The sequence below is a fragment of the Phyllostomus discolor genome, chromosome 1 (assembly GCF_004126475.2).
Source record: "Phyllostomus discolor isolate MPI-MPIP mPhyDis1 chromosome 1, mPhyDis1.pri.v3, whole genome shotgun sequence".
NCBI classification, from domain to species: Eukaryota; Metazoa; Chordata; class Mammalia; order Chiroptera; family Phyllostomidae; genus Phyllostomus; species Phyllostomus discolor.
Genome location: NC_040903.2, coordinates 163,920,274 through 163,947,876, shown reverse-complemented (window position 1 = coordinate 163,947,876; position 27,603 = coordinate 163,920,274). Strand labels below are relative to the sequence as shown.

The 27,603-nt window shown below is 37.1% G+C and overlaps 1 protein-coding gene across 6 annotated transcripts in view; it reads left to right on the top strand.

Annotated features, from left to right (window-relative positions):
- Window positions 1-27,603, top strand: part of MYO5A (myosin VA) — a 176,943-nt gene that overhangs the window by 58,403 nt on the left and 90,937 nt on the right. For all 6 annotated transcript variants that reach the window (XM_036033632.1, XM_036033649.1, XM_036033646.1 and 3 more), the window contains exons 2-8: window positions 1,156-1,266; window positions 4,454-4,625; window positions 10,105-10,249; window positions 17,663-17,819; window positions 22,287-22,430; window positions 24,430-24,511; window positions 27,449-27,556. In XM_036033632.1, the coding sequence (XP_035889525.1) occupies window positions 1,156-1,266; window positions 4,454-4,625; window positions 10,105-10,249; window positions 17,663-17,819; window positions 22,287-22,430; window positions 24,430-24,511; window positions 27,449-27,556 (919 nt within the window). The remainder of the gene's footprint in view (window positions 1-1,155; window positions 1,267-4,453; window positions 4,626-10,104; window positions 10,250-17,662; window positions 17,820-22,286; window positions 22,431-24,429; window positions 24,512-27,448; window positions 27,557-27,603) is intronic.

Genomic DNA, 27,603 nt, shown 5'->3' with positions numbered 1-27,603 from the left:
AAATAAGTAAACAAGCAGTAAATAAGTTCAAGTAGTCATGAGAGCTCTAAAGAAAATGAAGTGGAGAAAGGCTGATAGTGGTATTTTCATATATTCCTGAAAATGGGCATCAGGGACTAGGGTACATACGTTTTCAAGGGAGACTCCTTCCTGAGGAATCCATGAAGTCATAACACATCTCTTCAATATAGTATTTGGAGTATTCTTTCATGTTACTATATTTTGTTCTTTTTCTTTAACATTAACCCCAAGTCCAAAATTGGCTTAAATCCAGAGTGTCTAGTGGAAGCTAAAGATCTGCTCCAGGAACCCTTGACCTTACTATTTTCATCATATTGAAGCCGTGAGACCCAAACATATTGCTGGCTAAATACACATTTTCACCGTTTTCACTCATCTTTATAAAATAATGAAGGTACAATACTAGACAACAATACTTTCTATTTCTCTCTCTCTCTCTTTCTCACAATAGAACTTCCTTCAAAGAAAATTCCAAATACCCAGTATGTCAAACAGCTGTGGCTCCAAGTCATGAGCTTACTGTTCTCTCCACACTGTAATGGCCCTGGGGAGTACCTGAGTAATCACTGACTTTGCAGAGCACAGGATGGAAAGCACAATAAAAAAATCAGATTGTAAATCCTGCCATAAACAGATAGGTTTGTTGCCGAAACTGGCAGAGCTGCCACACCAGTGATTCAAAATCATGTTTTGAAAGTCCACATTTAGTGAGAAAATAGATTTGTATGTACATTTTAACCTAAAATTATGTATTTTCAGGTACCATTTACTATACAAAGCAAAGTTATACTTTCATTGAAGCTGTCTCTTCAGAGCATAGATTTTTTCCCAAGTTTTATTGAGATGTATTTGACATACAGTTCTGTATAAGATTAAGGTGCATAAGATAGTGATTTAACTTACATATATTGTGAAATTATTACTAAATACAGAACATACTTCTTGTGTTATGTGGACATGATAGTACTAGTGGAGCTAAAATATTTTTTATCTACTAATTTAAAAATTAAATTTCATATTAGCCAAGAATTATTTTTTCATAAATTATTTAATTATAAATAAATCCATATGTTTTATATGTCACCATGAAGTAATTGATTTTCCAGTTTAAGTTTTTTTCTTTTTGTTTTCTAGTTTGCCAGGGTTTGGATACCTGATCCTGAGGAAGTCTGGAAGTCAGCAGAGTTGCTCAAAGATTATAAGCCTGGAGATAAAGTCCTGTTGCTTCAGCTTGAGGAAGGAAAGGTAAGAATTTGGCTTTTATTTGTTGTCATTGGCATAAAATAAAGGGAATTCAAAACTGTGTTTGCTGTGGTATACATAACTTCAGCTGGAAGTTAAATTTTGAACTAATTTAATATTTTTACTTATTAAATTGATAAAGAATGGCACAATGGCAAACTCAATTCTCTATCCCAAAGGGTTAGTGGAAATAGCAGATACTTAAAAAATCCATTATTTTGCTTCATTAATTATGATTTGGTTTAGGTTCACATATAATCTTCCCAAATATGTGTCTCTTTATCTGTATTTTGTTTAGGCTAGCATTAAAATGTTTTAATATTAACTAACATATAGTGTCCAGCACAATAATGCACCTTTTTCATTACAAAATCTTTTATTATAAAATCATAAGCATGTAGCTCTGTAACATAACAATATCACACTCAAACATACCATGTGACATGTTAGGTGAAATGTTCAAATTAAAACTATAAATTATTACACCCATATTATTACCCTGCCAACCACCAAACAGGCATTACTTCTGCCAGACTCTGTATTTCATATCATCTAAGGAGCTAGTCTGAGATTTGGTATTTGTTGGAACTACTTATTTGAAAAATATTTAAAAAATAAAATTTAAAACCAACTGTGTCTCTATATTTCCCTATTTGCATTCACTGGATGCGTGGGCTGGTCTTAGTGCCACACTTGTCAGTCTCCACTGTGTTTGACAAGGCACATCCCACTTTTTCTTAATAACCTGTGTGACATTAATTTCCTTTAAGCAACTTGTCATCTAGCCAGGGAAACTAGGTATAAATACTGAAAAGTTAAGTAAAATACAGTGTATATAGAATAGTTCAGTACCACAAAGATGTCAAAAGGTAAGTTTATGATGAACTACCAATTGACTAATACTATCCTGACAGTTAACAGGTATTGAGCACTTAGTGAGTGCTTTATTTGCTATAACTCATTGAATCCTCATAACAAGCCTATAAGGTGAGTCTGTTATTATTACAACTTTATAGATGAAGACACCGAGGCTCAGAGTTTGGGACTTGCACCAAGTTGTATAGGTATTAAGAGGTGAAGCTGGGATTTAAAGCCAGGAAATTTGCCTTCATGGTTTGTGCTCATAACCACTCTACTATACCGTAAAGACTGTGAGGATCAGGTTCCCCACAGAGCGGCATTTCATTATGGGTTGCTTTGTCAGGGAAAGTTTTAAGGAGGAAGGATTTTGACTGGATCTTAAAAGGTAGATAGAATTTGAATTGACGAAGATAAAGGGGGAGACTCTGTGAGGCTTGGGATGCATTTTGGAGACAGTGATTATAACAAGTTGATTGGAGTAGAGGTTTAAAAGGGTTTGTGTTCTAATTCAGGACTTGAATATTAATGTACTGGCTATATTTCATGTTAAGAGGTGACAAAAGGTATGCTTTCTGACATCAATGTCAGGTAAGAGAAATAGATGTACTTAGGAATAGTGTGACTTATAATGTAATAAGTGTAAATGAGAAACAAAAGTGGGGGAGTGGTCAGGGGGCCAGGGAAGGTAAGGAGTCAGGGAAGCATTGTCTGAGGAATGAGTAGACAAGGGGAGTGCATTTCAGGGTGCAGAAAAGCATGGTCAAAGGCAGGGAGGCATGCACAGTATAGTGTGTTTGGGGAACTACACAAGTTCATTTCGTTGGAATATAAAGTGACAATACAGGACCAGCAAAAGGGTAGGGATGGGAGCCAGATCACCGAAGACCTGATTTCCTGCTAAAACTCTAAGACATCAACTGGTACACTACGGAGAGTGACTACAGGATTTGTAAACAAAAGAGGGTGCCAGGTTTGTGTTTTAGAAAGGCCTCATTGGTAGCAGCATGCAGGATGAACTTCAGGAGAGCAATACAGAGGCAAGAAGAATAGTTAGGAAGATGGTGGGGAAGAATTAGGCAAGATTAGGAGGGCCTTGAATGCCAAACTAAGGAATTAATTTATTCAACATTTATTGATCATCTACTCTGTTAGGTACATGTTAGGTACTTTGAGCTATATTTTCTTGTTAATTTTCACAGCAACCCTGTGGGTTGGTAGGTGATATTATAACTATTTTCCAAATAAGGAAACTAAGGTTCAGAGACATTAAGTAGTTCTGCATGAGATCACACAGCCAGAAGTGGCTTTTGTATATTGCAGGGGCCAGTACAATGGCTAATTAGCTTTGGGGAAGGACATTATACCCTAATAAGCAGGCAGAGAGGGGTAGAAGGCCAGATTGCAAAATTTCCTCACCATTTAGCATAGTTCATTTCAACCACATTTGAATATCTGACCTCTGTATAGCTCTTCAGTATTAACAAAGGTGACTTTTTACAAAACCAGCTTATCCCTCCCTACAATTAAACAGCATTTTTTCCCTTTTTACTTGTATGTTATTTGTCCTAATACATAGTTGAGTCACATTTTCCATGCTTGGCTTTGCCATAAAGCCATATTCTCTTGTCTTTAAAGTGAGTAGTACTTCTTAACTTTTGGGACCAAACATCTCATTAAAAATCAAATTAAAACTATGGACTGTCTTTCAAAAAAATTCATATATATGTATATATTTACAGACATACACTTAAAGAGTTATAGCTAATTTCAGGGGATTCTTAGATCTCTTGGGTTTCAGTATTCTCAGGTACTTACCATGTATCAGGCATTGTCTCCTTTAATTTTTACCACATCCCTGTGAGCTGATTCTGTTATGTCCATTTTACAAGTGAAGGATTTAGGTTAAGTAATATACTCAAGACCACAAAAGAATTAAGTACCAGTTTTAGAATTTGAACTCAGGTCCATCTCACTCTAGAGCCAAGTTCTTAACCACTGTATTATACTGTCTTCAATTTATCCTAGGTAAAGAGAAGAAGAACTTAAAGGTTAAATACTTATGGTTCAGTAAATGGGTAAAAGAAGATATAAGCAAATACTTCTTAAACTATATTAGCAACAATTATTAATATGAGTTAATATACCTAGTAAAAAAGAAAACTCATTACTTTTGCCATTTTCACCATTTCTGTGGTTTTGGAAGGTGCCAGGAAAAGAATGCATTTAATAGTTGAGAATCAAGTCAGAAATAGGAAATAAGCAAAATGCATGGCCCTGTTTCTCGTTTACTGCCTGATTTATCCAGATGCTGTGTCTTGTGCATTTTCAGGATTTGGAATATCGTCTCGATCCAAAGACCAAGGAACTGCCTCACTTAAGAAACCCTGACATACTCGTGGGTGAAAATGACCTCACGGCCCTCAGCTATCTTCATGAGCCTGCTGTGCTCCACAATCTCAGAGTCCGCTTTATTGATTCCAAACTTATTTATACATATTGTGGTATGTGTACTTTGCTGTCTGAGTGAACTGTGAATTCTTTCCTCTAATGGGCATAACCTTGGAAATACTGTGCCTGGGGAATGAGGAATGTATGTGATTGGATTTTCTTTTACAGAAAATTTCACTTAAGAGTTATCTTAACTAACTGCACTTTATGTTGAATAGCTCTTTTTGTGAACTTATATAATTTCCATCAAAATAAAAAGAACTACACTCCTCTTTTGGATTCCCCCCCCCCACACACAGAATTTATATATCAAATCAAATGCCAATTTACCAGTTATTTTCATCTCTTTTAAAAACTAGTACGTCAAGAATAGATATCTAAAGAATTGTCTTTGGAGCTGGTACAAGAAGTTTAGTGTTATCTTTTTTTTAATGACTTGGAAATGCAGGGCTGACTTGATTTGTAGTAGCCATTCTTGGCTACTTTATTATTTTTTTTTTAATGTATTGGGTTGACATTGGTTAATAAGATTATGTAGGTTTCAGGTGTATAGTTCTATAATACATCATCTGTATATTGTATTGTATGTTCACCATCCAAAGTGAAGTCTTCTTCCATCACCATGTATCCCCCCTGTACCAACTCTACCTCCTCTCACCCATTTTCCCTCTGGTAATCACCATATTGTTGTCTGTGTCTGTGAGTTTTTTCTTTCCTTCCCTTGCCTTGCCTTCCCTCTCCTTCTCCTCCCTCCCTCCCTCCCTCCCTTCCTTTCTTCCTTCCTTCCTTCCTTTCTTTCTTCCGCCCTTCACCTCTTTCATCCAGCTTCACAACCCCCTCCACCAGCTATCAGTCTGTTTTATGTATCTGAATCAGTTTCTATTTTGTTTGTTTGTTTATTTTGTTTATTAAACTCCACATGTAAGCAAAATCATGTGGTATTTGTCTTTCTCTGATTGGCTTATTTCACTTAGCATAATACTCTCTAGGACCATCCATATTGTCACAAAAGGATATAGTAGCAATTCTTGGTTGATCTGCTTGCCTAGGTCCCTGCTTATTGTAGTATTAGCTGCCAGGGGCCCAGCTCAGGATTCTTTTCTGTCTCTTACAAATTAAGCATGCACATGTATGTACATTTGGGTTCCTTTCCTTCTTTTCTCTCTATTTTCTTTTTATACTTTATTTTTTCTCACATCCCTGGCTTTTCTTCTCTACTAACTTCTCATTTTTCTTTTATTAATCATTTTCCCAAGTCTTACATCCAATATTTCCATTCATTTCCTTCTTAGTTTATTTTCCTGGGGTGCCCCACTCATTGATGGTCAATTCTTCATTACCCTTCCATTTTGGACAGGAACAAATGTCTTTTCTTCTCTTTTTTTAAGAATTTTATCTATCTATCCATTATCTATCTATCTATCTATCTATCTAAGAGAGTGGATGGGAGTAAGAGAGAAAAACACCAATGTGAGAGAAACATCGGTTAGTTGCCTCTCATACATGCCCCAGCTTGGAACTGAACCTGCAACCCCGACATGTGCCCTAATAGGGAATCAAACTGGTGAACTTTTACTTTGTGGGATAATGCCCAACCAACTGAGCCATACAAGTCATGGCTGTCTTTTCATCTTAAAAGAATTTGTATTTTTGCCCTGGCTGGTGTGGCTCAGTTGGTTGGAGCATTGTCCCATAAATTGAAAGGTTGCAGGTTCTATTCCTGGGCCAGTAATCAAGGCTCAACTACAAGAGAAGGGTGTACTCAGCTCACATGGATGGTGCACCTCAAGTACCCAGTTTGTGTGGTAGGGGAGGCTGTGCCACTGGACCCTACAGGACTCCTACTACATTAGGTCATGCTATCAAGACAGGTTATCATGCAACTCTACCTAATACATAGAAACAAACACAGGGAGGCTGCCAAAATGAGACAAACAAATGTGGCCCAAATGAAATAACAGATCAAAACTTCAGAAAAAGAACTAAACAAAATGGAGATAAGCAATCTATCAGATGCAGAGTCCAAAACACTGGTTATAAGGATGCTCAAGGAACTTAATTAGGACCTCTATAGCATAAAAAGATTCAGCCACAAATGAAGGATATACTAATTAAAATAGAGAACAATTTACAGAGAAACAACAGTAGAGTGAATGAAGTTGAGTATCAAATCAATGATTTGGAACATAAGGAAAAAAAACAATCAGAACAACAAGAAGAAAAAAGAATCCAAAAAAAAAAAATGAGGATAATGGAAGCAGCCTCTGGGACAGTCGCAAGGGTTCCAACATTCCCATCATAGAGATGCCAGAAGGAGAAGAGAAAGAGCAAGAAATGGGAAATCTATTTGAAAAAATAATGAAAGAACACTTCCTCAGTTTGGTGAAGGAAATAGACATGGAAGTCAAGGAAGCACAGAGAATCTCAAACAACATGGATGCAAAGAGGCCCACTCCAGGAAACATCATAATTAAAATGCCAAAAGTTAAAGATAAAGAATCTTAAAAGCAGCAAAAGAAAAGGAGTGAGTTACCTACAGGGAAATTTTCATAAGACTGTCAGCTGATTTTTCAAAAGGGACTTTACAGTCTAGAAGGGATTGACAAGACATATTCACAGTCATGAAAAGCAGGGACCTAACAGCCAAGATTACTCTACCCAGCAAAGCTGTCACTTAGAATTGAAGGGCAAATAAAGAGCTTCCCAGACAAGAAAAAAACAAAGGAGTTCATGATCACCAAACCATTATTATATGAAATGTTAAAGGGACTTATTTAAGAAAAAGAAGAAAATCAAAACTATAAATCATAAAATGGCAACAAATACATAACTATCAACAATTGTGTCTAAAAAACAAACTAAACAAACAAGAAGAGAGAGAGAATCATGGATGTGTAGTGTTTTGATGGTTGCCAGAAGGGAGGGAGCATGGGGGCATGGGTGAAGTGGTCTGGGGATTGAGAAGCACAAACAGGTAGTTACAGAATAGCCATGGAGATGTAAAGTACAGCATAGGAAATGGAGAAGCCAAAGAATATAAGTCCATGACCCATGGACATGAACAATGGTGGGGGGATTGCCTGAGGGAGTTGGGGGTGCTGAGTAGACAGGGGCAAAAGGGAAAAAATTAGGACAACTGTTATAGGATAATCAATAAAGTATAATTTAAAAAAATAAAGAAAAGACAATTTATCTTTTATATCCTTGATATTAACTCTTTTTTCTTCCCTATGTATTAACTGAATATATCTTTTCTTCAATTTCCCTTTTTCTTTAATTTTTTAAGTTTTTAAAAATTTTCTTTATTTTTAGAGAGAGGGAAAAGGAGGGAGAAAGAGAGGGAGAGAAACATCAATGTGTGGTTGCCTCTCTCATGGCCCTCACGGAGGCCCTCACCAGGCCTGCAACCCAGGCATGTGCCCTGACTGGGAATCAAACCAGCAACCCTTTGGTTCGCAGTGCACACTCAATCCACTAAGCTATACCAGCCAGGGCTTGCTTTAATTTTTTTTGTACATAATGTTACCTTCTTAATGAAGCCTTCCCTGCCCTACCCTGCCACCTATATCATAAACCCCTTTTCTTCTTAGTATATCTGCCTTTTCCATTTAAATGTTCTCCTTTTCCTTACCACTATCTAACCTATAATACATACATTTTTATTTACCTTGCTAATTGTTTGAGTGTCCCACCAGAATATAATAAAGTACACGAGGGTAACAATTTCTTTTTTTGTTTACTGTTGTAAGCCTCTCACTTAGATTTAAATGATATGAGGGGAGACCCAAAAAAACCCCAAATTTATAAAAAGTTGCATATTTATTCTTACATGTTTAAACTTCAGTCACCTTTAAAGACCTTTTCAAAGACCTGTTGAGACATTTTTCCACTGCTCAATAACAGTTTTTGAACTTGTCAGTTTTGGTGCCTTTAGTGCTTTCATCATTTTTTGTTTCACCTCTTCCACATCAACAAAACGTTACCCTTTGAGTACCTTTCTTAATCCAGGAGAAACAAGGAAAATATTGCTTGGGGCAAGATCAGGTTAATAGGAGGGTGGTGCATGGGGGTCATGCTGTTTTTGGTCAAAAACTGCTGAACACTCAGCTTAGTAAATCACCCACCCGTCACAAAATGCACAAATGTGTTGAAAGAGTCTTCAAAAAATTTTCGCTGAAGCTGAAGGTGTGATGCCAGTTGGTACACTGATACAGATGGGTTCCCAGAACACTAATCTAGGAGGGGGAGCCTGTACTACAAGGAGCCCACTCTCCAGAAGATAATTCTTTTTTGTGTATGTGTGCGGGGTCCCCCCTCATAATTAGAGCTAAAAAAATTTTTGTTGAATGAGTGACTTCATTAAGTTTATATATATATATATATATATATATATATATATATACTGTAAAATTTAAGGAAATACAAAAAAGCTATAAAAAAGGAAAAGAATTATGTGTAATTCACCACTGAAAAATAACCAATATCATTTTGAGTTATAGTCTATATGTGTGTAAATGTAAGAGAGTATTATTGGATATAAAATTGGAGTCAGTTTCTATACAATTTTGTGTCATGTTTTTCTATGACATTTAATATTCTTTAAAAATATGATTGTGGTGGTAGCACACTGGTGTTTCATATGGCTGTGACAAAATGTATTTAACCACTCTACTATATACTTTGTTTATTTTCACTTTTACTGTTATAAATAACATTATGATAAATATCTTTAAAATATCTGTTGCATGAATCTCTGAGTCTTTCATTTGGATGAATTTCTAGAAGTAGAATTTTTTATGTAAATATTAGGAAAATATTTAGAATACTGTTAACATTGCCACAATTGTCATTATTTTAAATAACCTAGTTCAGCTTTTTTTTTTAAGATTTTTTATTTATTTATTATTTTTTTTTTTAGAGAGGGAATGGTGGGTGGAGAGAGAGAGAAACATCAATGTGCGGTTGCTGGGGGTTATGGCCTGCAACCCAGAAATGTACCCTGGCTGGGAATCGAACCTGGGACACTTTGGTTCCCAGCCCGTGCTCAGTCCACTGAGCTACGCCAGCCAGGGCTGAAATAACCTAGTTCAGCTTTTAAATGGTGTTGTATTTAGTCCCAACCAGGTGGCTCAGTTAATGGAACACCATCCTGTACACCAGAAGGTTGCAGGTTTTATCCAGTTGGGGTGCACACAGGAGGCAACCAATGTTTCTCTCTCACATTAATGTTCCTTTCTCTCTCTCTCACCCTTCCTCTCTCTAAAATCAATAAATGTATCCTTGGGTGAGGATTAAAAAAAAATAGGAAAATAAATGGTGTTGTATTTAGGACTAGATATAATGCGTTCTGAGGCAAAGGCTCTGTATGGCTTGGTTTGATTCTTAACAATTTGTTCAATATTAACTGAAATACAAATTTGTTTTCACTTAACTAAGTTTAATATGCCCACTATAATTCTCACTTGACTAAGTTTAATATGCCCATTAGAATATAAATGACTTCTTCTTTTGCTTTTTCACCCCCTTCCCCAGGTATAGTCCTAGTTGCTATAAATCCTTATGAACAGCTGCCTATTTATGGCGAAGATATTATCAATGCATATAGTGGTCAGAACATGGGTGATATGGATCCACATATCTTTGCAGTTGCTGAAGAAGCTTATAAGCAAATGGCCAGGTTGGTGAGACTGTTATTTCATGATTCTTATTAGATGAGATGATTTCTTTTTTGCAGAGTCACAGATATTTTAAAATACAGTGAATGACAACTTATAAACTATCATTAAATAAACAGCCTTGACTAATGTGTCTTAAGTGGCCTGCATTATTGTTAAATAGCCTACATTTGTAAAAGGACATCGGACTTTTTAAAATTGCCGTTGGAATCTCATCATGGTCCTGTGACTATGCAAGGAGAGATGTTGTGTTCTACAGATGAGTAGATCAAGGATTGGTGGTATTGAATGTCTTGCCCCAATGTCTTTCAGCTGAGTGGCTGACAAGAACTAAAAGGCCTAAATGCTGGAAGAAATCTGCCTGTATCTTAAATAAATAAATATCAAGGAAATTGTGAATTTTAATGTTAGCATTGTATGCTAGGGCATGAGTGATCCTCAGTAGCATCAGCAAAATGTCTTTGATATTAACCATGGAAGCCTAACATTTTAAGAGAAGAGAATGGGGGGAAAGACTGCTTTTAAGTCTAGATTGTACTTTTAATAATACAATGTGATATAATTTAAAACTGTGGATGTGTAGAAGAATAGTATGTATTTAACTCATTTCTCCAGCCCACAGGTATTTCTAGCCCACAGGTAAGAACTTGGCATGCTATAAAAATGATATGGGAAACCCTCAAACAATTTGTGGGGTAGTAAGAAAACTGATACTCCAGAGGTTTTTACTTTTTCCTTTCTAACCAGGGAGAGTTGGACAGAATTTCACTCTCCTTGTGACAGAATTTTTGGGATTTTTTCAGTGACAGTCCATAGAAAACATTATGCCCTTTTATTAATAAAATATCATTGATACTTTAAGAGCAGCAAACAATTATTAAGTGCTCTCTTTGTGCAAGGTATTGTTTATTTGCCTTCTATTTATTAGCTAAGTTTATCCTCACAGAACTTAGAACTTTCTGAGGTGGTATTACTATTGATCTTCATTTTGCTGAGAAGTTATATAGCTTTCCCAAGGCCACATAACTAGGAAGACTAGTTTTCAAATCTCATTAGTCTGATGCTATGAAAAGTTAACATATTAAATATAAAATGACTAACCAGAGTTTTATACTATGTAACCTGCCATATTATACCAGATTCTACTATAAAATAGTAATTACTGTCAAAAGTTTAAGAAACTTTGGGGGCTTTTTAAAGCTTAAAATTGAAAAAAATTCCATCTATTAGTGTATTTTTCCCCTGAAGTTAGAAAAGCCCAGCAGTTTGTATTTGTATAGTCCTGGAGCACTGCAAACGGAGTGAGCCCCACGTAAGCACAGCCTGAAAACTACTAGGCAGAGAGGGAGTTGCATGTAGGGCCAGAACCTAAAAGTAACCTCTGAGAAATTTTATACTGTTCATAGAAAACTATATGACGTCTTTGAAAATGCTCTTCGTATACATGAAAGCTTGGCTCTTACCATCTTTGTTATTGGTAATCCACAAATAGTATTAGATTTATATGAATATTTCTTGCTTTTTACCCTTAGATTTACTTTGGCTTTCTAACATTCTCCCCCTCATTATTCCCCTGTAGCTCAGCCACCCAGTGTGATTCATTAACTGTAGGTTTGTTTGTTGGTTTTTTCTTTGCTCAGTTTTTTTATGCAGTTTTACCATATGCTTCAACTAGTTATGATATTTTGTTTACCTTTTATATGAATAAATCTACACACATAAAATGTGCCGCAACAGCTAAGCAGACCATGTCTGCTTAGACCTATAGTCTGGAATTGATATTGCAGGGTCATTTTTCTCCCTTACCAAATGAAGATTGCCATCTTTACTACCCATGATTTCTGGAGCATCACCGGTGCTGCTGCAGGCCCCTTGCATCTTCGGGGAAGGTACAATTCATTGCCTGTTCAACAGACCTTTACTGAGCACCATCCAAGCACAGTTTGGGGCCTGGGGACACAGCAGTAAACAAATTAGACAAAATAGTCAAAAATTTTACCATCATAAAGCAAGGCATGATAAACAACAAAAATAAAGATATACAGGCTGTCATGTATTAATAAGTGATACTGTGAAAAATAAAGTCAGAAAAGGAGGTACAGAATGCTGGATGTGCCAGAGGGTACATGTACTAGGCTCAGGGGAGGCCTCATTGTAAAGCTGCCTTTTCTGTTTTCTTAACTTAAAAAAAAAATCAGACTTTCGAAAAGGTTGGAAAACTGTATACTCCTAAACCACCTAGGGCTCAGCTGCCATGTGGTAACAAAATCCTATTTATGCAGACAGACTTGAAGTAATGCACGCTACCTGATAAGAAGAGTTTTGTGTATGGTGTAAAGGTGGATTAACTTGCATTAATTAATTGCTACCATGTTTGGATGGCCTACTATGTGCCAAGCATGGTGTCAACATGTTACCACTAATCTTCACGACATCACGGGGAGCAGACAGATGAGGAACGTAACTTGTTTTGGCTATCATACTAATAAATAGTGTCTGGGAACTGAGATTTGAATCCTGCTGAGACTCCGAAGTCTTTCTTCTTTGACATGTAGTTTTCTTACTTTCAGCTGGGTAGTCCTACTCTAATACATCTATTCCCTCCAGTTAACATTGCATACTTAAATTTCTGCACCTTTCATTCAGCCTAGAATATCCTTTTTGTGCTCCTTTATCTGCCTGATTTCTATTATTCTTCATGATTTTATCAAACTTTATTTTTAGACCACCTCAGTTCCCAGTAAATGGTTCCTCTTCAGAATTCTTTATTATATGAATTTGGGACTTGCTGAGTACTATCTTCTCATAGGGTTGCAGCAGGAATAAAATACAGTAAGTATAAGAGTTTGTAAAAGTTAAGCAAATATAATTTACTACTTCTTTTATGATCTTGATATTAATCTCAGGGGCTCTATACTGATGGAACAAAAAAGTTAGATTGAAGAAGAGGATCTGATAGCCATGTGACAGGCTGTTTACCAGCAATGAAATTACATCAGTGTGTATTTCTAGGAACGCTTATTTTCACTTCCTGCATAGTCCATCTCTCTGCCTCTCTAAGGAACAGCTTTCACCAGAGCCAGCACACTCTTTTATAGTAAATATTTACACTTCACAAATAATACTTAATACTGTCATTATGAGCTTATTGTCTGGTATAAACTTTTTATAAAATTTAAATCTTTTGGGGATTGATCAAAAGCAGAAATTAGAGACAACAGAGTAGCTTGATTTTGAGAAGTAATAGTAACAGGAAAATTTAGCATCTAATAAGAGAGTATCAAATGAGGCCACATCTTTAAGTCACCACAGTAAAAACACAGCTTTGAAAGAAGGCATTATGTTGCACTAAATGTTTTCTTTTTTTAACAAAGGATCAAATAAAGGGAGAAATTACTAGGCTGATTAGCTGCAAAAAGGTAAAACACTAGGTTTTGTTTCACAAACAATATTTGTTTATAAGCTAAAAATTAGGCCTAGGTGCTTGTGTATTTATCAGGGTAGGTGGCAACCCTCAGTGGGTAGATACATTAAATTGTGTTCTGCCTGAATCAGTTCTGAGGTTGGCATTACTTAGTTTCCTCATTTCTTCCAAAGGCCATATAGAACTGAAAAACATTTTAAAAACCTGTTGTACTTACTTTATAAAGATTTCTGATTCCTGTTCTTAATTTAAAAGCTAGTCAATGGGTTATTTTAAATTTTTCTTTTTGTAGCCCTTTATTGATTTTGGCCATCTCTAATTCAGAGGTTCTCCAAAGAAGAAGTGTTGCCCATCTAATATACAGTCACTCAAGACTGCCTGAGTATCCGTAGGCCTGCCCTATTCCAGTTGTTCCAGGAGTTTACCCTGGCTTACAGTGCAGGCTAATGACCAATCCAACATCTAAAAGCCAACTGCAAGGTTAGTTTGACTTTTAGATCACAGTACTTCAGCTTTTGAGGGCACCTTAGATGCCATTTAATCTTCAAGATAGGAAACTGGCCCAGAGAGGCTGTGCTGTTGCTCAAAGCCTTGAAGCTGGTAAAGGGTGAGCTAGGACTGGAATCTGGGTTCAGAGAAGTTTGTATAATGGAAGAGTGGTACTTATTTATATACTGAAATGTTCTACTAGGCTTGGGAAAAAGAGAGTTCTCTCTGCCAAAAAGTCAGTAATAGTAAAGAAATAATGAAGTCCCTTAAAAACATTTAAAAAACTGTTGGTTATATGAACACATGATTGTAAATCAGGGAAAAGAAAATCCATCTGGCACGTGCCTGACATCAGAACGTATATGTGTGTGTGCATTCGTACAGATCCCTGATTTGTCTGAACAGTCCTTGATTTTGTTGCTTCTAAAATGTTTTTGTTCCCCATGTTATAGGAAAGGACTCTTACATGTGAATTTTTAGGTTTTTTAAAACTTGAAGTAAAGCTTTTCAAAGGCGGCAGTACAGTTTAGGATGACAATTCCTATTAATATTTCCTTTTCATCAGACTAGTGGCAACCTTCTTGGCTTGTTTGCCATTAGAAATGCTGGGAGAATTTCATCAAGTTAGCTGTCACACAGGGTGTAGTGACAGTACCGATCATGCAAGAATTAGGAGGAGGTAATGTTTCTAATCCTATTGTAGAAGGTAATCTGAAGACTGCTGATACTGTTTCTTGATTAATGTATTAAAAAATATAAATTCTGAGGACATTGTAGATGACTAAAAGAAAGGACACTGGCACCACGAGAACTGTTTTGCTAGAGTGATTTATCTTAGAGTCAGCCATTAATGAGCAGAGGCAATGGGATTATCCAATGCAGTCTAGAAATTCAAATAAAAAGGAAATGAGATGATGAGAATGATGTACAAGGTAGTTTCATAAAAACAGGATTACGTGCAAGCTTGTTCTATGATAATTCGATGTCCCTTAGTGTGTCACCAAGGTCCTCCTGATTTTCCCACAACGTGGGGTTCAGAGCGTCAAGAACAGGTTGTGACGTGGCCCTGGCAGTGTCCTGTGAATGTGTTCAATTAGGCCTGCGTTGTACTTCTCCTGTACAGGTCTGTAAAATAAGGCAGTGACTCTCATTTTCTCAAAGAAAAAAGAAAACCTTTTCCTTAGAAAAGTGCTGTATTTCTACTTTGGAAATTTATTACCAAGTACTGTTGATCCCTACCACTTTTGTATCTCTTAAGCCATCTGCCTCTTTCCATGACCACAACAACCTGTGTTCAGACTTCCATAATTTTTTCAGCTGGACCCTTTGCTGTCCATACTCCACATTGCTGCCAGAGTGATCTTTCTAATAGAGTTGTGTTATTTTCTGTTTAAAACCCCTGCAGTGGCATTCCATGACCTTTAGTTAAACTTCAAAATTTTTAACATCTCATGTAAAGCCTTTACGATCCAGTTCTTGCTAACTTCTGCAACCTTATTTGTTTTTAATTCATGTTCCAGCCAAAGTGAACTATCTGCCTTTTTCTCACTTCCCAAATGAAACCTTGCATGAGGTTTCATTTACATTATCTCCTTCTCCTACTCCTTTTTTCTTGCTTGACCTTGCTCAGGTTTCCTCTCCCGGGAGCCTTCCTTGATCCCATCTTGCTTCACTCAGCGCTCCCTCACAGATGTTATAATCTTGAAACGTAGTCTGTCTTTCCTACTGGATCATTGACCACGTGAGGATGCAGATCATGATTTACGTAACTTACACCTCTAGTGTTTAGCATAATGTTTGTCAAGTAGTAGGTGTTTGATAAATATTTGTTCAATAAATAATCTCTTTTAAAAGATAAAAACATCACCTTCTATAGTAGAATAACCTCCCCCATCTTGTATCCATATAGGATACAAGGATAGTTCCACTAAAAACTTTTGAAAGTCATCCTGACTCTTTGTAAATTAAGGGCCCAAATGATACCACCTTTATGTACTTGCTCATTTATTTTGATGAATTAAAGCTGACTGGTGCTTTTGTATCAGGAAGTGGGAGTTTCCTGCTTCTGTCCTAGTAGAAATTATAGCCAAAGAAGAGAGATTATTTCCTAGGCTGTTGTTCCTGAAGTTTCAGTTTACTTATAATCAATAGAAATTCACTGAACATTTATGATGTGTCCGGCTCTGGACTAGGTGCTGGATATTAAAGGTAAAGATGACATAAGTCCTTATCCTCACAGAAATGATAGTCTTATGAGCAAGCTCATCACTTAGAGTTTTCGAGTCATTATGTGAATGAAGTAAAGACGTAACAGTGATGGTCTCTGAGTTCTGACATATATGAACAAATGAAGCATGAATGAAGCACTTTTTCTTTGGTAGTGAGGATATTTTAGTAGAAGCTGGAGCTTGTGGGAGACACTACTTTACAATCTATTAATTAGTAAACAATTTATAATTTTAAAAAAGATTTTATTTATTTTCAGAGAGAGGGGAAGGAAGGGAGAAAGAGGAGAGAAACATCAAGGTATGGTTGCCTCTTGCACACTTGCCCCTAACTGGGGACCTGGCCTGGAACCCAGGCATGTGCCCTGACTGGGGATCGAACAGGTGACCTTTTGGTTTGCAGGATAACACTCAATCCCCTGAGCCACACCAGCCAGGGCTATAATTTCTTTTTTAAAGATTTTATTTAGTTATTTTTAGAGAGAGGGGAAGGGAGGGAGAAAGAGAGGGAGAGAAACATCAATGTGCGGTTGCTTCTGACATGGCTCCCACTGGGGACCAGGCCTGCAACCCAGGCATGTGCCCTGACTGGGAATCGAACTGGAAACCCTTTGGTTCACAGCACACGCTCAGTCCACTGAGCTACAGCAGCCAGGGCAGGGCTGTAATTTTAATTAAATAGGATTTTTTTCTAAAGTCCTTTTCTGTGGCTTCTTTCTCTTCTGAGGTGGTTAACAACAGTATTTTAATATATCAAAATGATTTTTTAGGGATAAAAACAATATGTTTAAGATATGTGTACACAAAAAATTCAGAGACCCATGATTATAGACTTATTCTTAGATGTGATGCTTTCTAATTTAATGCTTGATATCTTTTTCTCCCTGTTTATTGTTAGTTTGAAAGTAGTTATTTTCCCTGGCTGGCGTAGCTCAGTGGATTGAGCATGGGCTGCAAATCAAAGCATCGCAGGTTCGATTCCCAGTCAGGGCACATGCCTGGGTTGCTGGCCATAGCCCCCAGCAACCGCACATTGATGTTTCTCTCTCTCTCTATCTCTCTCCCTTTCCTCTCTAAAAATAAATAAATAAAATCTTAAAAAAAAAAGAAAGTAGTTATTTTTATTGGGAAATATCATTCTTAATTTCCTTCCCACATTGTTGCATATATGAACCAGCAGAAACTTACCATGACTCATTGAGGAACACACAGAGGAAATAATGTTAATTACATTCAGAAGTGGGCAGCACTGTCAGTTACTCTTCTTTGTTTTACAGAGATGAACGAAATCAGTCCATCATTGTAAGTGGAGAGTCTGGGGCAGGAAAAACAGTCTCAGCTAAGTATGCTATGCGATACTTTGCAACTGTAAGTGGTTCTGCCAGTGAAGCCAATGTTGAAGAAAAGGTCTTGGCCTCCAACCCCATCATGGAGGTAAGACAGCAGCAGCCTTGCCTTCTTATTATATTCTTCTGTTAAGAAACATGTAAAAAAAATTGCTTGATACAGCACATGTCAGAAAGTCTGGGATCTCCCACTCACTAAAAGTTGGAAAATACTTCTTCACATGTCAGTAAGAGATCTAGAAAAAGTGAACATTCAAGAAGGTAGCTATTTTGCACAACGTTCAGCTATAAAGGAATCTACTCTATTTCATAATCCTGTGTTTTTAACACAGCCTTGAATTGTTGCCTCTAAATATTTGGCAATGGTACTTCATTTCCTAAAGTTTCTTTCTCCTAGTTAATTGACTTATTTCTATTGCTCCTTGTTCTAGAAGTGTAAGTTACTAATTTCTGCTCAATCCTGGGTTATTATTTAAGCTCCTTCTAAAACACAGGATTTGCTACATTCAAGCGTAAATGAGTTGCATTATTCCTTTGTCCACATTTCATTTTCCATACTTAGTCCAGCTTGTTTAACTATATAATATTTTTTCCAGATATGAACTATAAACTTAAATTATGATCTTGTTAACATTTTTCTTCCTGTTTCTGTCAAGCATATCACACAATTTTAGGTTAGAAAAAGAGATCCAGTAACTACAAATTCTTGAATGGAAGAACTATGAAAGGAGGTCCTTTTAAAAGTAGAATATGTATATTGAGTAGAAATGTTTATGCCAAAGAAAATGGACCTATTTATGTGAGAATTTGAGTATTTTAGGATTTGTAACTAGCGAATTATTTGTCTAATATGATTTTAGGAGAGGTACATTTTTGTAAGTCTCTTTAGATGAAGAAAAGTAAGTCTTATTAAATGGAAAGAAATTAGTTTGCAGAAATAAATCTTTGGTATTAAAATTCAAATCAGCATTTTTTATTCCTGTTTTTTCCTTTGTCAAGCCTTATTTGTCACCCAAACACAGATGGAGTTTAAAACTGGCCTGGTGCACCTGTGGTACAAGTGGTTTTTGCAATAATCAGTCCAGAGGTAATTGTGCCTGGTTTGCAGTGTGGTGTGTGACACTCAGAACAGAATGCTGTGGCCCCTGGCCTCCAGGCCTCCTCCCAGAGCAGCAGGACTTTTCTTCTTGGGGTCGAGAGGACCAGATACACTGGGGAAGTTAAGAGGCCTCCTGGGCTGGGTGCACAGTAGAAAGAGAACCAGAAAAGTTTTTTTCTGAGATAGCCTGGACAGGAGGAAACAGATGTTTGTGCCAAAAGAGAGTAGTAAAAATTTTAAGCAACTTTTAAGACTTTGAAGAATTAAATCTACATCAGTGGATACCATAGTATTGATATTGGGGGAATTCCATCTGCAGATCCAGTTTTAGGATTTGGCTTAGGAAACAACAGGGCTTTGCTAGCTTCGATTATTTTCACTGTTTTTGGTCATGACAATGAATTCTTGATATTTGGCAATAGTTTAGGCTATTCTTAGTCCCTAATGTTAGATTGCCAGAGCCTTCATTGTGACAGCATCAGGGCATTTCATCTTTTATAGGCCTGGATCATATAATAATGTAAGTCTGGAATGAACCTCTTAGAACACGTCAAGTTGAATGAAATATTGCATTACCTTGTTATATTATATTAGTAGGAGTGACATTTATAATTCGGAAGGGCTACAGATGCTACTTTTTAATATGCTGTTACAAGGAATTTACCCTGTTTGCTAGAATGAACAAAAAAAAAATAAGTGCATCAGTTATGCTTATCTACTTCCTTCTAGAATATTGTTTAGTTTCTCCACAAGAATTTAAAGTAAGAAAACTTGGTAAAGAGAGAACTAATTTTCAACAATTCTAGTAAAGTCATCCCAATTTGAAAGATTAAAATGGAACATGGGGCTGAAGAATGATGGCAAAGGGTTTACAGTTATAAGAAATAAAACAGGCAAATTATTGAATATGTGGCCCAGAAAATTTGTAGCTTTAAATTTGCCTCAAGATTATGTCTCTGTATCAGAGCCCTTTACTGTGATGTCAAGAAAGGTGCGTCTGGGACTCCAGTGACCTGCTGAAACTCCTCATCGGACAATGAGCATTCTTCATAGTTAACATCACAGCCCAGTGGCTAATGGGATTTGCACATTGTCCTTTAAAAAGCAAGGTTCTCATCCTCAGTACTGGTCCTTTTGCAAAATGTAAATGATGTAAAAGGAAGTGATTCTTTTTGCTCTATTTTGTCATGTTTTCTTTTTTTCCCTTTCTCCTGGAAATTTGTGTCCTAAGATGATGACAGGGAATATTCTTGGGGCACACTGGGTCTTTCTTAATTGTTCTTTTTCACCTTCAGTAACTATAGTTGAAGATCTTCGTCTCCATTTAGTAAAGAAGAGTAAATCACTCAACATTTTACTGAAGTCAGTAGTAAAATGAAGACCACAAACCTTCTCCTTTCCTTTAGCAATTTTTTGCTAATTGAAAGAAAATAGCATTAAGGGAAGCTGTTGTAAATGTAATACTTATGAGATAGAGGGAACAATTAGGGAGAGTGGAAAAAGGTACTGTTTATATATAGAACCTCCTTTTGATATCAGGTTCAAGGCTTAGAATCATATCATTTTATTTTTGTGAAGGACTTTAGAGCTCATCTATCCTAGTCACATTATACTTGGAGACACTAAAGGTCCACAAAGGATTAAATGATGGAAATTGGTAGTGGGGCCTGGTAGATACCGAGGTCTTTCAACTTCTATTTCATTTGCTGCTTCTGCCACTCTTGTCTCTATGTATAAATACCTTTTACTCAAAGACAGAGGGGCATGATTCAACCTTTTCCTACTCACTGTCTCTTCCCACTGAGTATAGTATTGTTTGGACAGGCTGGCCACTCTAACTCCCACTCTGAGTCGAGGGGAGAGGGCTACCATATGGAAGGTGGGGTAAGTCAGGGAGGGAGGGGAAGCTGAGGCCCACCTTTCCCTAGCCTGCTTCGGTGCTAGCAGGACAGTCCTCCAGACAGAGCCTGGAAAGCACTCAGGAACTACCGCTGCCGCCGCCAGTGCTGCTGCATGGAACCCCTCATCTGCTCTGACAGAATCTATGGTGTTGAAAGAGAATTCTGCATTTATCATTAACTTCTTTTTCTAAATAAAATAAAAAGAATGAGACTACATGGAGACTCTCTGCTATGCTTTTTGTAATATCAAGAAGCGGAATATTTGAGTAAATACTTATACTGTTAAATTGTTAGGCTACATTAGATTGCTCTGTTATTTTGCTGGGAAGATAGCTTTCAGTCATTCTTTCTATTAAAAATGTTAATCTGAAATATAACAGTATTCTCATTGCCAAAACAGAATAGAGCAACACCTGCCCTGTATTTCAGAGAGTGAAAATAACTTTTTTTTTGATGAAGCAGAGAATCTAATGTTGACTTTTGTGGCTGTGTTATTGTTTTCATATTAAATATTTAATATATACATATATGAACACTTGCCTTTCTAACTATACCATGTCTTTTGCTTTGCCTTGAGAGAAAAATGTATGGAAGGATGTTACCTACATCAGAAAGCAGTACATGTGCCGTTTTTTTAGATTATATTAAACATTTTGAAAAAAGTTACATTACATTTTCTGCATTCTATAGCTGATGTTTTGCACATTAGATACAACTATCAAAATCCAACCAGCTCTGGCTGGTGTGGCTCAGTGGATTGAATGCCGGCCTGTGAACCAAAGGGACACCAGTTCGATTCCCAGTTAGGGCACATGCCTGGGTTTCAGTCCAGGTCCCCAGTAGGGGGCACGCAATTGGCAACCACACATTGATGATTCTCTCCCTCTGTTTCCCCTCTCTAAAAATAATTAAACAGAATCTTAAAAAAAAAGTTTAAAAAGTCCAAAGCCAAACTTCGCTGTCTCTGGTTTCTGAAAATGGCTTTGAATTGAGAGTGAGAAATCACAAATTCTCAAATTAGCAGTCCATCCAGACCTTTGTTGTCACAGGATAAGATGATAGAAACTTCTGACTAAAGAGATTCTGGACACTAGAGCAATATTTTCAGGAGATTATTAATGTGGCTTAACCAGCTTATTTACATAAAACAGACTAAGTTTTTCAAGAAATCAAAACCCTGATGTTTAACTAAGAGGGTTTGCACCTTGGTAGCTCCCAGTGCCATCCATTCTGTTCTTTGCTGGCATGAATGCATGTGTTCAGATACCTCAAGTAGTGTGTGAAGACCTCCCAGCTGCTGGTTCAGGTTTACTGTTTATGAAAATAATTTCTGTGAGAATAACAAAGCAGATACTAACAATTAGTAAGTATATATCTGTGTGGGTGTGCAGTGAGCAAAACATACACTACTGCCTGCAGAGGCAACGTTGGTTCTGGTCTTAAAGTGATCAGTTATAAAAGGTTGTGTTCTATTCTGTCCTTTCCCTGAACCAACTTTGTAAATGCATGTCATGAATTGTATTTCTAAAATCTTATTTTTCCCCTTGCTTCTTAGTCAATTGGAAATGCTAAGACAACCAGGAATGATAATAGCAGCCGTTTTGGGAAGTATATTGAGATTGGTTTTGATAAGAGATATCGAATCATTGGTGCCAATATGAGAACTTACCTTTTAGAAAAATCCCGAGTGGTGTTCCAGGTAAGCTGGGCGTGTAGACATATACACTTGTGTTAGGTTGCCATATAATTCCAGAGGTCATGCTTGCTGGTTTGCATTTTATTTCTAGATATGCTTGAGTGTATTATGACAATACTACTACAGACCACACTTGGACTGGAATGTGGGAAATGATGCCTGTCAGAAGTGGGGGAATACCCATTAGACTAATGGTCATTGAGGCTGGACACTGGTTTAGGTTTAACAGTTTTTACTTTTTCCTGAAGATGCTTGTGTATGTCAATTGATAGAAAAGACATTGGTTTATGCCTTCAATGAGTAACAGTTCAAACTCAGTTCAAGAAAAAAAATTATACTTGTTCTCTTTCCTGAGTTACACAACTCAGTTGTGAATTGTCAAAGAACATATTCAAGTCTGCATGCCATGCAGGATATCATTCACATATCTTCTCCTGGTCATTTTTTATCTCTAAGTGGGAAACATTATAAATTTACAGCATTGGCAGCCATACATTTATATATTTATAGGCATACTAAGGAAAACTCCTAGTGCAGGGCTCTGGCCCACTGCATGCTGTGAGATCAGGGTTTTTGTAGCCTCTTAACTGGATGCCCACGGCACTGAAGCTCAGATTCCCCTGGCACTGCCATGTAGCAGCATCTACAGTTTCCATTGCACAAGTCTGTTAAGGTTATGAAAGCGTCTGGGACATACTGAGAGTCACAAGTTTCAGCAGTGTCTACAGTTTCCATTGCACAAGCCTGTCATGCTTTTGAAAGTGTCTGGGACATACTCAGAATGATGAGTTTCGGCAGCCTGCAGCTACCCAAGCTTTGACTTTGGGGATGTGCCTGACTTGTGGCCACATAAGTATAATATTTGATTTTTATATAATAAAGCAGTAGTCACTCTCCTCCATTGTTTTAATATGTGGGTGCACACAGAGCAGTGTTAATACATACACATGCATATTTGTATAGATTTTATTTTTTAAAATGTTTAGTAGCCAAAAAGGAAGAATGGAGGAAATATGTAGATCTCAGAAAAGATTGTGTTTAAATAGTGCTGATTTGATTAATAGGTAAACAATTAAAGGTTAAGTGGATATGGTGACCAGAGGCTAGTAACAGTGCTTAAGACAAACCATTAAGGCCTAATGCAATGTTATCTAGAGATATTAAAGGAATTCTAGTTGTTCCCAATCCCCAGCACTAAATAATATTGAGGAAATTTGGTATGTCAAAATGATTCAGCCAGAGCATAATTTATACTATCCTTCACGTATGAAGGACCAAAACATTTCTGTGGATCTACCTGCTTTTCTAGTTGTCTGTGAGCCAAATTACCTGATCTTTTGCCTAATCATGCTTATGATCATTTGGTATATTGTTAATTTGTTTCATGTCTTCTGTCCTGTGATAGGTTTTCTTTAGCAGACATCAGGCCCCTGTGGAAGTGAAACCTGACCTTGGCCTTACGTGCACTACTCTTTAGTCAGCTGAATACACTGCAGAATTCAAGGATATGATATTAGGGTATAAGGATTCAATTTTGCATGAATATTATTACAGTATTATTACAAATGTAAAACAACCACAGTAGATGGTCCAGTCTAAATTATGGCAAAAATAAGATATTCTTTTCATTCAAGGTGTTAGGAAGACTGTGTATCTAAGAGGCACTGTGAGAAAATATTGAGTATTCAAAAAAAGTGGTTTTAGCTTCCTTCAAAGGCAATGGTCTCTTATAATGATGCCACTTATGAAGCCATACAGGAGTTCAGAAAGCATCACTGTCAGATGTTTTGTGGTGAATGTGACCAACAGACGCACACTCACCCACCTACACCTGGCTAGTAAATCACAAGATTTAGTAATCATAAATGTGTGTTAGGAAATTTGGGAAAGGACAATTTATTGCACCGACATAATTAAGTGTTAAAACTTTATTTTATGATTGAATTTTCTGAGTTTTAGTTTAAAATGCTGTAACTGAAAACTCTTCTTATTTATTTTAAAGGCAGAAGAGGAAAGAAACTATCATATCTTTTATCAACTTTGTGCCTCAGCAAAGTTACCTGAATTTAAGATGCTCCGATTAGGTATGAATATGACATTAGATTTCTTGTACTACAGTATTGTTTTCTGTTAATTTATGATAATTATGAGTTTATAAGCTTACTTGTTAAAAATGAAATATCTCATACTGAAATATTTACTGGTGACATAGGAGGTCTATAGTTGGCTTCAATATAACCCAAGGGATAGGGAAGGAGGAGTAGCTGCCTAATTGAAACAAGATTGGTCTTGAGACTTAGGTCAGGATGGAGGTATAGGTAAACAAGCCTTACCTTCTCAAACAACTACAAAAATTACAACTAGACTACAAAAAAAATACCACCCAGAGTAGTCAGAAAATTGAGAGGTATGGAAGTCTGACAAGCAAGGATTTAAAGAAGCCACATTCATTCAGATGGGTAGGAGTTGCAGAGAGGCGGAGATATGCAGAGAGGTGTGGAGAGCTGGGGAGGTACAGAGAAGAATGGCAGAGTGACACAGAAAGGAGCAGGGACAAAAAATGGGTGGTTCCACATCCACATGTGGTAGATGAAAATCGGGAAGGATACCTTGAGAGTGAGGGATCCCAGCCCCAGACCAGACCACACAGCCCAGGGTTCCAGTGCCAGGAGATAAGTCCCTATAACTTCTGGCTGTAAAAACCAGTGAAAGTTGGGGCAGCAGAAGAAACTGCAGGGTTCTTAGGAGATTCCTCTTAAAGGGCCTGCAGCAGATTTAGGACTTCACTCAGCACCAGGGTAACAGCTGGAAGGGCACCAGTGGCATACAGGGAGAAAGTGAAATGCCTGGTATCAGGATGAGTACCAGGGACAGCTTCTTCTGGACAAAACACCAGAGGCTAGGCAGCAGCATTGTCCCCTGTCAGAGCCCTCCCCCACACAGCTACAGAGTAGTAACACAGGTTTTCCTGCCCAGGCAGTTACCTAAGGCTATACCTGATACAACTTATGGATGTGTTTTTCTACAATAGGCCATACTACTGAAACAGAGAGTCAAGGCAGCTCTATCTAATACACAGAAACAAACATAGGGAGCTTGCCAAAATGAGGAGACAAAGAAATATGGCTCAAATGGCCCTGGCTGGCGTAGCTCAGTGGATTGACCACGGGCTGCGAACCAAAGTGTCTCAGGTTCAATTCCCAGCCAGGGCACATACCTGGGTTGCAGGCCACGGCCCCCAGCAACGCACATTGATGTTTCTCTTTCTCTCTCTTTCTCCCTCCCTTCCCTCTCTAAAAATAAATAAATAAATCTTTAAAAAAAAAAGAAGGAAATATGGCTCAAATGAAAGAACAGAACAAAACTCAGATAAGGAACTAAATGAAATGGAAATAAGCAACCTATCAGATGCAGAATTCAAAACATTGGTTATTGGGATGCTCAGGGAACTCATTGGGTACTTTAACAGCATAAAAAAAGGGCCTAGGCAGAAATGAATATGAACATTAAGTGAAATAAAGAAAAATCTACAGGGAACCAATAGTGGAGGGGATGAAGCAAAGAATCAAGTCAATGGTTCAGAACATAAGGAAGAAAAAAGCATTTAATCAGAACAGCAGGAAGAAGAAAGAATTAAAAAAACACAAGGATAGGCTAACGAGCCTTTGGAACATCTTCAAACATATCAACATCCAAATCAAAGGGGTGCCAGAAGAAGAGAGGAAGAACAAGAAATTGAAAACTTATTTGAAAAAATAATAAAAGAAAACTTCCCTAATTTGGTGAAGGAAATAGACATACAAGTCCAGGAAGTACAGAGAGTCCCAAACAAGATGAACCCAAAGAGGACCACACCAAGACACACCATAATTAAAATGCCAAAGGTTAAAGATAAAAAGAGAATCTTAAGAGCAGAAAGAGAAGAGAGTTACCTACATAGGAGTTCCCATAAGACTGTCAGCTGATTTCTCAAAGGAAACCTTATAGGCAAGAAGGGGCTTGAAAGAAGTATTCAAAGTCATGAAAGGCAAGAACTTACATTCAAGATTACTCTATCCAGCAAAGCTGTCATTTAGAATCTAGGGGCAGATAAAGTGCTTCCCAGGCAAGGTAAAACTAAAGGAGTTCACCATTACCAAGCCATTATTATAGGAAATGTTAAAGGGAATTATATAAGAAAAAATATCAAAACTGTGAATATTAAAATGGCAATAAATTCACAACTATCAACAATTGAATCTAAAAAACTAAGCAAACAAGCAGAACAGAAACAAAATTATAGGTATGGAGATCATTGGGAGTGTTATCATTTGGGAGTGGGAAGGGGAGAATGGAGGAAAAGGTGCAGGGATTAAGAAGTACAAATCGGTAGGTACAATATAGACAGGGATGTTAAGAACAGTATAGGAAATGGAATAGGCAAAGAACTTGTATGCATGGTCCATGGATATGAACTAAGGGGTGGGTGATTGCTGGAGGCAATGGGGAAACTGGGTGGAATGGGGCAAAGGGGGGAAAATTGGGACAACTGTAATAGTATAATCAATAAAATATATTGTAAAAAATAAAAAGAAAAAAAATGAAGCTACCTTAAATATTGGTCTTGAGTTGATACTTGTTTAAGATGAATGGTGAGTACATAGGTGCTCACTATGTTAATCCTTTTACTTTTGTATATGTTTGAAATTTGCCTTGATTAGAAGAAAAAATTTTAAAAGAGTTTATGTGATGGAGGCCTGTGAGGTTTCGGATGAGGGGAGTAAAGTGTTTGAAGCACATTGATTGGAATAAAACCATTTTAGGAAAGGACCATTCATTTTACCAATTAAGATAAGTAAACTACAAACATTTCACTTTATTACTTAATTTCGAGTTTTGTATTAAAATATAACTGAAAACACAGGCAGTAGAACTCCTGGCTCTATACACTCAACTGCACTATCATTGCTCCTAATTGAGAGTAGATCAAAAAATAGTAGTCTATTTCATAGAGTGCTAATCTTTTATCTTCTTATTTGTAGGAAATGCAAATCACTTTCATTACACAAAGCAAGGCGGCAGTCCTGTGATTGAAGGAGTTGACGATGCCAAGGAGATGGCACATACCAGGCAGGCCTGCACTTTGCTAGGTAATGTGATTTTATCTTGAGCTCTTTTAAGAAATAGCTTTTTGACT